A 13904-nucleotide genomic window follows, 5' to 3' on the forward strand; every position below is an offset into this window, starting at 1 on the left:
TAACTAAAAAATACACACATTTTCTCAGACAATTGGATAACAAAAATAGGGCAGGCACAGTATTTATTAGCACTAATTGAAGCAGTTATACAATGTTCTTAGCACCTTATTACTGCATAAAACTAAGTTCCATTGTAAATGAACAGTTGCAAATTAAAGGTATGTGCTATATATCACAAAAAATTTTATTCCGTATTAGTTTTTTAAAAATATTTCATGTCCAACCAAAATAAAAGGAACTTGTGGCTTTAGGTATTGTTTATTCCATTTTTGAGACACAGTCTTGCTCTGTGGCCCAGGCTGGAGCCTGCAATGCAGGGGTACCACTGCTCACTGCAGCCTCAACCTCCTGGGCTTAAGTGATCCTCCCACCTCAGCTTCCTCAATAGCTGGAACACTAACCAGGTGTGTACCATCATGCCTGCCTAACTTTTTAAATTTTTTGTAGAGACGAGGTCTCATCATGTTGCCTAGGCTGGTCTTGAACTCCTGGGCTGAAGCAATTCTCCCACCCCAGCTTCCCAAAGTGCTGGGATTACAGGCATGAGCCACAGCATCCAGCAGTAGCTTTAGGTTTTTAAAGGCTCATATAGCAATACAACAAAAGATACTAGGAGCCAACAAATCATCTACAAATCTTTAAAAATATATATACAGAAGAAGGTCCACCGGAAGAGACCAATGAGAAATTAATATAATCCTTACTGAAATCGATGAGAAACCTGCCATAGCCCTTACGCTGGTATTGAGGAAGAATCATTATACAGGAAACGTTGTACTTCTGTTGGCAGTGCTTTTCCTGGTGGAGAAAATACAAGTTTTAAAACAGGCTGGTAAAAGTGAATAATAATGCTAATTGTTAGGAAACAAAGACTAATGGCCAAAACCACAGCCTTGGTCCTTTGGGAATAGCAATATACATCAAGAAAAAAATACCCAACTGGAAGAAGATAGGATAATGTTAAGTCACTGCCATTACCCACAAAGCAACTATCTCAGGAGAGTAAAAATACAAAACAAAGCAATGCCATCAACAACAGTACATCAGTGCCTAAGGGGCAGCACTGGAATCTGGGTCCCAAACAATCTGCAAAGATACAAATGATGAATCAGTCAGTGTGCCACTCTGGAAGTGAGAAGACTCATCAATTATGTCAGAGTTTTCTTTTTCTCCTGCTCTGGTGCTACTCAGGGCAGTCCTATTAGTTTTATCTAACTTTACACAAAATAGTCATCTTTATAATTTTATAAATTAGTCAATATATTTTAAGTCATATTTAACCAATGAAGTAGCCTACTTAAAGAACTCTTATAAATGCTTACAAAAAGCTAGTACTTCCACTTAACTGTTTCATACACTTGGATTTTACCACTTAAGTAAAAGTATACCTTTTGTGTTGTCTGACTAGAAAAGAAACTTTTCCCTCTAAGCAAATGGAAGATTAAAAAAGAAATGTCCTTTAATCAAAATGCCTTCTTACTCGTATTTCTATGCCTAAAGTTCAAATTAGAAGAGAAGATTTAAGCTGAGGCAGACAGAACTCAGAGAGCTAATGACTGTTTATTTCACAAGTTCCATGTTATTACCATGGGAAGAGAAGTCATTTTAAAACTTCCTCGTGAGTATTGCCAGCAGTCCATGCTCCTAGGAGAATACAGGCTGTTGAATGTTACTAGGCACCTTCTAGCACTTGGTAAATTTCCAAATATTCCTTCTATTCTTTCCAAACAGCTAGATAACACCTAGGAAGTGCTGCATGTTGTCCTGTCCCCAAGTGAGAACCAGCAAAAATTGTTTTAGATTTCCATATGATTTCAAACAAACTTTAAGCTGACATACTTACCTTAGAAAAGTAACCAACAAGGTGGCAGCCCTTGACATCATTCTGTGTTAGTACATAAAAAAGAAATGGCTCCACATCGTAATAGAGGGTTTTGTGATCAAGAAACAACTTTGCCAAGAGACACAGGTTTTGACAATAAATGGTACTCACATTCCCATCAACCTAGAGAAATAAGCAAAACAAAATAGTAAATAGATGGTCTCTTCAGTTCTAGAATAATACATATCGATTAAAAGCATTTCTAGATATCCACAGTCCAGCTTATGAGAAGGTGTCCATGACCAGAACACTATGGAACCTGGAAGCTAGCCTTTGAAATGGCAGTATTATGTTATCTGCTGTTTTAGGACAAGCAAATATATAAAATATGGTACCTTCAACAAAGCAGGAATAGCCAGATAAGGAGGTGATAATCTGGTTTTCAAATAGCAATTTTTGCTTTTATAAAAAGATGAATTGCAGCAATCCTTTCGATGGCAAGCTTTGTTTTCAAAGTATCTAACACAACGAAAGGTCTAAACGCAACCCTTCTAAAATACATTTATTATGTAAAATAAGATGTAACTATTTAGTCTAATCTGTGCCAGCAGCCTGAAGCAATGCAGTCTAACTACCATGATCAGGCTTACCCCCAGATGAAGCTACCTGAGGGGGTACTAACTACTGCCAAGCAGAAGCATCAAGTGGGTTCCCCAAGTTATCATGTGGCAAATGAGGCTCCACGCTGGCCAGGCTCAGAAGCACTCCGCTCTTTCATTCCTGGCAGCCTTGTCTGTATTCATGGAGTTGCCAGAGCTTTCTCTTTTATAAAAATGCCAATGGATGCCCACATTAGCACCCAAGACACTGGCATACTAACAGAACTCAACAATCCAGCTAAGTTAATATTCTCTTCAAACAGTATTTTATACCACACCTACCCCAGCTTCTCCCAGGTAGAGAGCTCCTCTATTGATCACTTAAAGTCTCAGGGAAGACCAAGAAAGTGAGAGACTGAGGAGATCCTGACAATCTGAAATTTTACTGTTAGACCACGTAACAGGGTACATAAGCAAGTAGTCAGTTAATACTTGGTATAAAGACCACACAACTGAGGATCAAGGGCACCACTACCAGCAATAGAGAATCAGACAGAGCAGAGCACACATCATCATCATATTAAAATTTACTATTAAACAGATCTCTGTGAGATATTCCTTTTAAATAAGTGATAAAAATCCTTTCATTTAAATGCCATATTTCATAATTCTAAGATGTACTTTAATCACATCTTAATATGTACAAAATCAACTGGCATTTTATAATCAAATGAAGTTTTAAAAATTATAATTACCAGTATTTTTTCCTTTTTTGTGATATATAAAATAGTAAGATAATAGTAATTGCACAATAGATGCAATACAGGTGGCCCTATTTTTGAAATGGATGGGAAGACAACTACCTTACCTCAAAGACAGAAATATTATTCTTTCTGTAAATCTCATTGGCAGGAGGATGAAACCAACCACATTTCTTCATGTGCTGCTGCAGAATAGTTCTACTTTTCATATATTTTAAACAGAATTCACAAAGATACAATTTGGGCAGCCTGTAAATGATAAACAAAAAAGACAGGGTTTTGTATTTTAGAGAACTTTAAACTTTCACAATTGTCATCTTTTTGCCTCTCATTGCTACCCAGGTAACAGGTTAAAAAAAATTAAAACGGCATATACAAAAATACTGGATGGTAAAATGACAAAATATGTAATTCAAATAAATTACTGTATCCTGTCTCATATTTAAGTACTGAGATGAAAAGAAATAAAAAATTAATTTAGTTGCTATCAATTTGGATAGTTATGCTTAAAATATTACCCTAGAATTAAAGAAAATATTTGCTAAGTAGATTAACACAAACAAAAAATGTTTGATTTGTGTGAAGACCACAACTATTTTTTCAAGTTCCCACTATGAAAGCAGCTTTTGAAATATTATGATAATTTATCTGAAAATATCTAACATTCTACTAAAGCTTTTCCCAAGGTATATTTATGAAACATGAATCCTGCAGATACTAAGGATTTCATGCTCAAATAAAGGCAAAAAGGCACACGCTTTTTCCCACATTTCCTAGGGGATTCACAAGATGCATTAATTCTTCCCACATAACCTCACATCTTATTTTTTAAACTGTCATTCAATTCAGCACACTGAAAGCTTTCAAGGAACTTTTGTCGTACAATATCACTAAACATCTATGGTATACAATATTGTTTTTCAAAATCTCTAAAGCTAGCTACAGCTTGTTATTATATACACAGCTTATAATTATACTAATACAATCACTCCAAAATCAAGCAGAGTGAAACAAATAATGAGTGGCACTGTAAATTAAGTCAAGAAGCAGGAGCTAAGAGCATGGAAAGCAATAAGTCATTGGCTACTTTGTTTCCATTGCATTCTGCCTCAAGCCCTATTATTCGGGAGGAACCACTAGATGAAGATGTTTTTACTTCTTCACCACCAGAGCCACAAATCACAGAATGAAATGGCTCCAGTTATAAACTTCATCATTAATATGAGCAGCACTACATATATTTACTAAGCCTTACAGGTGACCTACAACTGCCAAACCACTTCCTGAATACTAAAAGGAAGAGGAAGACTGAGTCTCCCTATGTAGATGTAACGGGTGGCACCTCCCTCCATAACTGTTTTACTTACCTCTATTTACCTGTGCTAAATTCTCAATGACCAATTTTAACTTGTCATGGCATGAAGATAACAGAAGTAACACTACCTGAGTACAGTTTCACTTTGAGGGCTAAATATTACACTAAATACTTCCTACAATATGAATCTGAGAAACCTAAACAATTTTGTGTTTTTTAAAGAATTTTTATAAAAATGATAGAGTAAAAAACAGTGACAGACCACAAAGCTTTCCAAATTATGGTAAAGATAAATGCCAACTTTAAGGGCATCCAATCCAACTGTTAGATCTCAGCACAGAGACGTGAAAATAAAGTACCATTTATGTTAATTAGCTAGATTTAGTCATATTTCATAATGTATATATTTCAAAACATCATGTTGTATATGATAAATTATACAATTTTATCTATCAATTAAAAAACCAGAAAATATTCAATAAATGCTAATTACTTTTCTGGAAACAGAAGGGAGAGAGGAAGGAAGGAAAGATGGAAAAGAAAGTACAATTTATTTCCTAAAGTCTGTGATAGAAGGCCAAAAATTTTTAAAGCTGACATCAAAAGGAAAAAAATCTCTGAGAAAATTACTGTCAAGTCTTCTCTGGTAAATGATGAGTTCATGCCACTTCCTTGGAATGGCAAGATATACGGCATTTTACTGATAATTAGAAAAAAAACAAACTTTAGTTAACCTTATTATGTGAAAAATAGTGAACTGAAAACAAGCATTATGATCTACTTTATTCCAATTTAGTTCTCCCTGAAAACATTTTAAAAGCCTCTTACTTTATTAGAAACAAGCCCACTGGGATGACATTGCTAATCTAAAGGAAATCATCTGGAAAAAAACTCCTGGAAAAACAAAATATTTCTAATAATAGCATAAACAACTGCAGTTCTCTCACTGAAAAAAAAAAAAAAATCTATCATATAGAAAGGACATGAGACTACATGAAATGAAATGTAGTTATGAAGATTATGAATACTCCTGGCTGCTTTTGGTGGTCTTGTTCCTGGTAGGACCTAGGTCTCAGCTATCAAACAGGCAGCTGTTATGGTGGTTTTCATCAACTGTACCATGAGGTGTCACCTCCACACTGGACGTTTATTCTTAAGTCTGCCACAATGCTGACAACCCAGCCCATGGAATCAGGACTGTGCTGCAGCTGGGCGTGCTTCTCTCACTTCTAGGATGATGCAGTTATTATTCTCAGGAATTACTACGGTACCTTCTGGCCTTTTCTGTTTTGTTTTTGTTTTTAAACGGAGTCTCACTCTGTCACCAGGCTGGAGTGCAATGGCGTGACCTTGGATCACTGCAATCTCCACCTCCTGGGTTCAAGCGATTCTCCTGCCTCAGCCACCCGAGTAGCTGGGACTACAGGCAGGAACCACCATGCCTGGCTACTTTTCTTTTTGTATTTTTAGTAAAGATGGGGTTTCACCATGTTGGCCAGGATGGTATCCATCTCCTGACCCCGTGATCCACCCTCCTTGGCCTCCCAAAGTGCTGACATTACAGGTGTGAGCCACTGCGCCCAGCCCCTTCTGGCTTTTGAACATAGTCCAACATAGTAGTAGCAGTTTGTGCAGTCAACTTGCAGCAAATTTTTAATGTAACAATAAAAATTATACCAAATATTACTTAAATCTAAGATTATGGTACAAGCCAAGTGAGATCAAACTAGACACACATGTTACATGGAATAGCCTAGGCCAGCAGTTAATGGTGATGGCTATGTAGTAAGAGAGAAGTGAGCTTCAAGTTCTGCCACGTATACACTGTACTGTCTAGGCCCAGGTCTGCAAAATTAAGATGGTAATATTCACCTCACAGAATTACACCAGAGATGCTTAGTCCAGTACCAAGCTCAATGGATGGTAATTACAGCTTGTTGTTATTTATGATTATTATTTGTATTCTCCTTTCATCAATTTTACTCAATAATTTAACAGTCGAAGGCATTAAGGATTCTATTTGGTTTCTTTTTCAGTAACTGGGATGATGAGAATAATCAAACTGGTTCTAGTGACAATCTCATAATCTAAGCATCAAATAAAGTCCAGAGGAGAATCAAAAGGCAGAGGAATCTTCTTAGGCTCCTCCATCACCTAGAAATCTGCCTCTTTAGGATCTCAAAACAAAAAAGTTACTATAAGCTAAGCTCTAAGCAGCATAGGAGCAGAGGGCATCCCATGATCACAATTTCTTTTGCCTTCATCCCATCTATGTCATGTTTTTAACGGCAGAGTAGGGTTTGCGATGAACCTGTCTCTGCCATGTGTGGGCACTACATGGCATTATGGCAGGAATTCATGGTTAAAACTCTGTTTTACACTCTACAATGTCTGAGGACTCGATCACACTGCTCCAAATGAAACAGTATTATTGTTTCACTGTTTTTGTTTTGTTTTTTAAAGACAGGGGTACAAGATGACTTAACAGACAATGCATACACAAATACTTGCATATGAAAGGATATTCCCTAAAGCATAATCCCACTTTCCAAAAGAGATTTTTCTTCTTGTGATCTTTGCATTTTTGTTTGCTCCAATTGCCCTGTTTTTGTATGTTACAGTGTTTAAAATCTTTAATAAGAAAATAATTTAAAAATAATTTAGCACAAAATAAATAGGCATTAACAAAATAAAGGATATGGGTTTATTATTTGGAAAATGTAAGATCTTTGAACATTTTAGTCACTGCAAGCTTCAAAGAATTCAAAACAGCTTAAGCTCTTTTAAATAAATATATGTAATTTTTTTAAAAAAAGGTAACCAAGAGAACTGTGAATGTAAAGATAGAAAAAAAAGCCTCCTCACACTTGTTTCTAATGAAAATCTCATCACAACAAAAGCTACATTTTCAAAGAATCCTTTTAATATCTTTCTTTTAAAAGACTGTAACAGTTTATGGTTCCATTCCCATCATTCTCTTGAAAAGTAAATGCTAGCCCTCTATTTCCATTCCTGAATCTATTTCCTCCTGCCCACCTTGAGTAGACAAGGGGCCTGTGGTTTCTACAATCCCTGGAACAGATAGATGTGTTGAACAAGCTTTCTTTTCTAAGTTGAGCACTCTTGTGATCTGGGCAGCTGGCAAAGAGTTCACTTAAAAAATGATCATAACAACTAATTTTAAACCTTATGAAGAAATTAATTACTTTGCATATTTCTTTCTTTCTTCTTTTCTTGAGACAGAGTTTTACTCTTGTTGCCCAGGCTAGAGTGCAATGGTGCGATCTCGGCTCACTGCAACCCTTGCCTCCCAGGTTCAAGTGATTCTCCTGCCTTGGCCTCCTGAGTAGCTGAGTACAAGTGCCCACCACCACATCCGGCTAATTTTTTGTATTTTCAGTAGAGATGGGGTTTTGCCATGTTGGCCAGGCCGGTCTTGAACTCCTGACCTCACATGATCCATCTACCTCGGCCTCCCAGAGGGCTGAGATTACAGGCATATCCTTGGCATATTTCTTCTCTGTCATAAAAGACTGTGGCTATTTAGAACTCCTGAGGAATGAGTTATCCTGAACACCAAGTTCTGTAGGTAGCTGAGGAAGTTCCTGCCTTCTTTTAACATATATACATATATAATAAAATGGAAATGCAAATACAATGTAACCTTCTCTTAAAGTCAGATTAATTGTTGTCAGCTCATGATACAGTTATCTGCCTTAAATATATACACCACGGTGTTTGAGGCTAACTGATCCTACAGGAAATGACCCTCAATTGTTGTTTAATGAGCTTGTGTTAGTTTCCTGGAGTTTTGCTTTTTTTTTTTTTTTTNTTTTTTTTTTTTTTTTTTGGTTAGTTGTCACTTTGAGGTCAGTGTCTGAGATAGCATTCTTACTCCTCTTTTTCTACTTCGAGTATAGACTAGGGAAGCAAGTTATTATATGGAAAGAAAAAGTAAAATAATAAATGAGTTCTACTAATTAGCCCTTTAACAACTATACTGGCCTATTCCTAGTTTCTTGAAAACAACCCATGTTGAGGCACTTGACATACTGTAAAGTACTAAATAAATTTTGCTAATATTTTGGACAGGCAATATTACTAGATAGGTGAAAACTTACATGATGAGAGTATTCTGAACATGTATTTAACTCACAAAGCACCGTGATGTATTATTTCTTGTATGGGTAACTGGGGCATAACTAGTATATAGATTAGAGAGCATTAATGTCACTACTACACTTCAATTAACTAGTATTTAATTTTTTGATCTCATCTTATTTCATCTTTTAATTTTAACCATAAAGAAAAAAAATAATAACTGACACTGTTGAACACTTACCATTTTCTAAGTGATTTACATGTTGTAGCTCATTAATGTTCTCAATATCCCCGTGAAGTACTCTTACTATCTCTGCTTTACAGATGAGGAAACAGAGTCACAGAGCAGTTGGGTAGCTTGTAAGGTCACACAGCTTATCAATTTCAGAGCTGAGTCATGAAACCAATTTAGCTCCACCAAGCTGGTGAGTGATCAATGTTTATTAATACATCTGGAAACCTAAGCTATGTATATATAATTTTATACCATTTGTCCAATTATTTCTGGGAAAACAAACCATTTACTACATTTGTCAAACTATAAATATTTAGATTAAAGGCTAATCAACTGAAAATTTATATATGAGTCTCTTTTTCTAAATTCTTAGTGATAAGAGTGAAGACAAATTTCTCTTTTGGAAAAAAAAAAAAGGCATTCCCCTTTTATTGTGACCATGCATTCAGGTTTCTGATTCTAAACATCAGTGTCTGAGAGGTTACAGAAAAGAACATCTAAAGCAAACTGAGATGAAGTGGCTGCCAAAGCTGCTGCTATTACAGACATTTAAGGGCTCCCAGTTTCCTCAAATGTAAAGGATAAAGTGGACTCCAACATCTTCGAGAGCCCCTCCAGTTCCAGACTTCTATGGATCTCAAAACAGAAGGTCAAGGGTCTCTCAAAACATACCTTGAGTATTCTTGAGGATATGGGGAGGAGTACCAGGTGTGAATTTCATACTTCCCAAACTCAATGACAGAGGGACAGCGGACTTGTGGATCAGGGGGACCAGTCACTCCAACTTTCTGTGCAGTCAAGAAATACATTCAAAAGTTAGCTAAATTAGACACACTGAGTTAACAACAAAAAAAAGTTCTGATTCTAAATGTTTTCTTCTCAGGATTCCAAAGGAGAAAAACAAAAACAAAAAAGGCCAGAAGCAAACACATTTTGAAATAAGTTATATTATTCCTTATATAGAGTACCCGGATAAAGAATAAAAATGCTAATCAATCTCTTAGACCAAATGCATTTGGTGTCACTGCAGTTCCACATTTAATAATACTAAGAATATTTTCCTCAACTAAAGTCACTCTTCATGACTTGATATTAAAGAGAAACTGCTGATACTTGATGATATAAGTTAAAGAATAATTTACAGGTAAGGGAGGGGGACACTGCATATTTGCCGAAGTCCTACCATGCTGTCTCCGCTGACAGCAATGGAGAGGCCCTACTGAACACGTAAGCACACAAAGAAAAGGATGATTTTCTAGTTTGGGGAAGTAGGCATTTAAGAGAAATATAAAAAGAATCTGACAAAATAAGTATCAAGAGAGTTTTCAATTCATTTCATACTATGCCTAAAATTCCCTTCATCAGTAGCTCTGCATATATTTGACCAAAGAAAAAGATACTGCGTTATATTTAGACCTTCTCTTTTTCCTACCTTCTCTTTACAATGAAAACAATCTCTACGCCCTTCATCCCTGCAATAATCTGAACTATACTATCCAAACAGAGAATAACTTTTAAAGCCTTTATGACTTGCCTGACTTCCAGATCAGCAATTCAAACCTAAGTACATATTGCTCAAGACAATAAAGGCTGTCAAGGGTCTTAACACCTTAACTCAAGGGCAACATGACTCGCTCTGCACCCAGTCTAGCAACAGATGCACATACACACTTGTGTCCACCTGTGTGTGTGCAGATTTATCATGGATGCTCTATAAAAACTGACAAGAAAAAGGCAAAGTTAGAGTTCAGTCTAACCCAATATAAGTATTAATACTCTTCCCCAAAAGGACAACTGAAACTTATCCTTCAATTTAATGCTTTAAAGACCACTAAGAGATTACTAAAAATCCCTTGTTGGAGCATGCAGACATGCACACATATTTTATAACAAAACTAAAAAGAAGGGAGATTTTTCTTCACTGGTTTTACATAAATTCGTTTCTAAGAAAGAAGCCTCTTCACCATAACTCATTTGAGAACTCTCTGGTCTTTCTAACCACTCTCTTTCATAAAAGGCCAAGGGACTTAAGGGACTTATCTCAGGTTTCATACTGGAATATAGCCAAGTGAAACCTCAAGCTCTTCCTTAGATACCGCAAAACAAAAGACAAACATCTGTTCGTGGAACGAACTGTGTTATAACACCAACAAGTACTGGGGCCCCTCCAAATACAAAAACAAAAACAATAAAGAATACATAACACAGGGTTAAAATAAGATTTTTTTCATTTCTCAAAACCCAAACAGAACTTTAGAATAAGATTTTTTAAAGGCTGCTCTTCAAACTATATTCCAGAATCAACTATTCTAACTCATAAAGTAGTATCTTTTCATCCATCTTCACAACTCAAAGGAATAACAACAGTATAGGAAACTTTCAAAATAACCAAATACCAAAAACCAAACCTAACTTCCCAAGGCAAGGATCAGATGGGAAGCCCGAAAGCTGAAGCCATGCACCTGCTGCGGCACTGCCTGTTGTTGGAGGGCGTTCCCATCAGCTGCCCACCGCTCTTCTAGGCGGATGTCCGATGTGAAAGTGGATATCCAGTTCCAGTACAGTTGTTTGCACATCACCACAACTATACACGTCTGTCCAGAATGGGACCTGTGTTAAGTTCCCTCTACCAACACCCACCCTTCACCTTTGCACCGCGAAACGCTCCTCCTGCACATGTGCTCATGCGCAAGACTGCCTCCACTCCCAGCTCCCCTGAGCAAGCTTCCACAGCAAGGGTGTTTCCTTTTAGGAAGTGTTAGAAATTAGCAAGGCTCTCTACACAGGGAGGAAGAAATGGCTACATGGAAACCACTCATTCCAGTCCTAGCCAGAATCAGACTGCAACAACTGAACTACAAGGTTATCTTTGCTAGGTTATTTTTATTTTAAAATTTCAGCCAAAGTATATTTTCATTAAACATGTGATTTTAAAAAGCAGCAGATATCTAATATAATCAAGGGCACAAAATATATTTAAATGTTTAACTCAAGTTCTGCCACTTTATATCCTCATTTCAATATCTGAAATTCTTTAAAAGAAGACATATGTTCCAGGCCAGAATTGACCTTTTAATCAAAAGTAACTAACGGGGGGTGGCGGATTAAATGCACTAGTAATTGGACTAAACCAAAAGAAAACTTTACGCCTATTTCTAGGTAACAAAGCTTTTATTACCACCAGTTTATATGAAAAAATTATTATTCTTCTACAAAAAATTAAGCTTCCGTTAAATGACTCATCTAATTCCAATTTCTAACATGAAAAATGGCCATTCTTGCAGTACCCCCAATTCTGGATCTGGTAGGGACACCAAAATTGTCTAAATAATTTAACAATTTCTGTAAACACAGAGCTGCTGCTTTCCCCCATCTGTCCATTAGAGTGCTCCCCCTTGCCCCTTCCTCTCTATTCACCACAGGGGAGCAATGTTTTGAGGAGTAGGAGGGGGTACCCCTTTATTATCAGTGTGAGGGTGGGAAACGTGGAGAGAAGAGACGTCTTTCTGGCATTTGAACACTTTCCCACAGAAACACTATAGTAAGTAATTCCATTCATTAGGGATTGAAAGTTACATGATGAAAGAGGTATGTTAAGAATGAATTCACATGCTCCACAACAGAGAGGGCATGAATTTAAGGACTAGAGAGAATCAGTGTTTGTGGAGCACCTACTGTGCTAGACTCTGAGCTGAGCTTTACATCGTTACATCCTTTGGTTCCCACGATCCACCCCTCAAAGTAAAAAACGATATGTTCACTCCACAGATGGTAAAACAAGCCTCAGGGAGGTTAAGAGGCAAAAGTACCGGGGCAGGAACAGGGAGTGAAGAATAAAGACAGAAAAGAATGACATGGGTAGAGACATGACAGAAGTAGAGATAGCCCTCAACTAATTCCTCCCTAAATTCCCAAAGTTTGTGCATAAACTTTTAAAAACTGGAACTTGGTTTTCTAAATAAATGAAGCTACAAGTCCACAAACTCTTAACCTAAAACCCTTGGACTGGAGTAGACTGTTTTAGAGTTCTGAATTTTTCTGATTTTACAGAATTATGAGGACATATATGTGCATAGCCCCAGTAGGATTTGGGGCAGCACTCCATAATCAGACACACTAAAATTTCCTTAACAAGGCATATGAATATTCACATTAACTAGCATAAGTAAGACGTACAAATAGTCTCACATCAGTTCAAATCATGTTTTGCCAGTAACTCAGTTCAGATCAAGTGGGACCTTATTGTGAAATGAGTTGGAAAAAAATTTCTTTTCATTCTCCAAAGAAGATATACAGATGGCCAAAAAGCTCATGAAAAGAAGCTCAATATCACTAATAATTAGGGAAATGTAAATCAAACCACAATCAGATACTACTTCATACCCATTAGGATGGTTATTATTTTTAAATACGAAACAAAACACCGGAAAATAATAGCTGTTGGTGAAGACGTGGAAAAATCAGATACCTTGTCCTATTGCTGGTGGGAATATAAAATGGCACAGCTGCTGTGGAAAACAGCATGGTGATTCCTCAAAAACTGAACAGAATTACCACATAATCTAGCAATTCTGCTGAGTATGGACCCACAGAACCGAAAGCAGGGACCCAAACAGATATTTGTATACTCATGTTCATAGCAGCACTATTCACAACAGCCAAAAAGTGGAAATAACCCAGTATCCATCGACAGAAGAATGGATAACCCAAAAGTGGTACATACATACAATGGAATATCTCCAGCCTTAAAAACAAAAGCGATTCTGACACACGCTAAAGTACAGAACCTTGAGGACATTATGCTAAGTGAAACTGCCAGACACAAAAGGACAAATATTGTATAATTCTACTTATGATACCTACAGAAGTAAAATTAATAAAGGCAGAAGACAGAATGATGCTTACTGAGACAGGGAGTATTGGGAGTTGTTTAATGGGTACAGAGTTCCAGTTTTGCAAGACAAAAAAGTCCTGGAAATGGATGATGGTGGTGATTGCACAGCAATGTGAATGTTTTTAATGCCACTGAACTGTACACTTAAAAATGATCTGGTTAAAATAACTTTTTTG

The 13904-nt window shown here is 36.7% G+C and overlaps 1 protein-coding gene across 3 annotated transcripts in view; it reads right to left on the minus strand.

The window, feature by feature from the left end:
* KAT6A (lysine acetyltransferase 6A) overlaps nt 1-13904 on the minus strand; it is a 115191-nt gene that overhangs the window by 16111 nt on the left and 85176 nt on the right. For all 3 annotated transcript variants that reach the window (XM_017545940.2, XM_017545938.2, XM_017545939.1), the window contains 4 exons: nt 9507-9622; nt 3291-3432; nt 1845-2006; nt 706-799 (listed from right to left, as the gene is read on the minus strand). In XM_017545940.2, coding sequence (XP_017401429.1) covers nt 706-799; nt 1845-2006; nt 3291-3432; nt 9507-9622 — 514 coding nt within the window. The remainder of the gene's footprint in view (nt 1-705; nt 800-1844; nt 2007-3290; nt 3433-9506; nt 9623-13904) is intronic.

Source organism: Cebus imitator, unplaced genomic scaffold, assembly GCF_001604975.1.
Source record: "Cebus imitator isolate Cc_AM_T3 unplaced genomic scaffold, Cebus_imitator-1.0 Scaffold183, whole genome shotgun sequence".
Classification (NCBI taxonomy): domain Eukaryota; kingdom Metazoa; phylum Chordata; class Mammalia; order Primates; family Cebidae; genus Cebus; species Cebus imitator.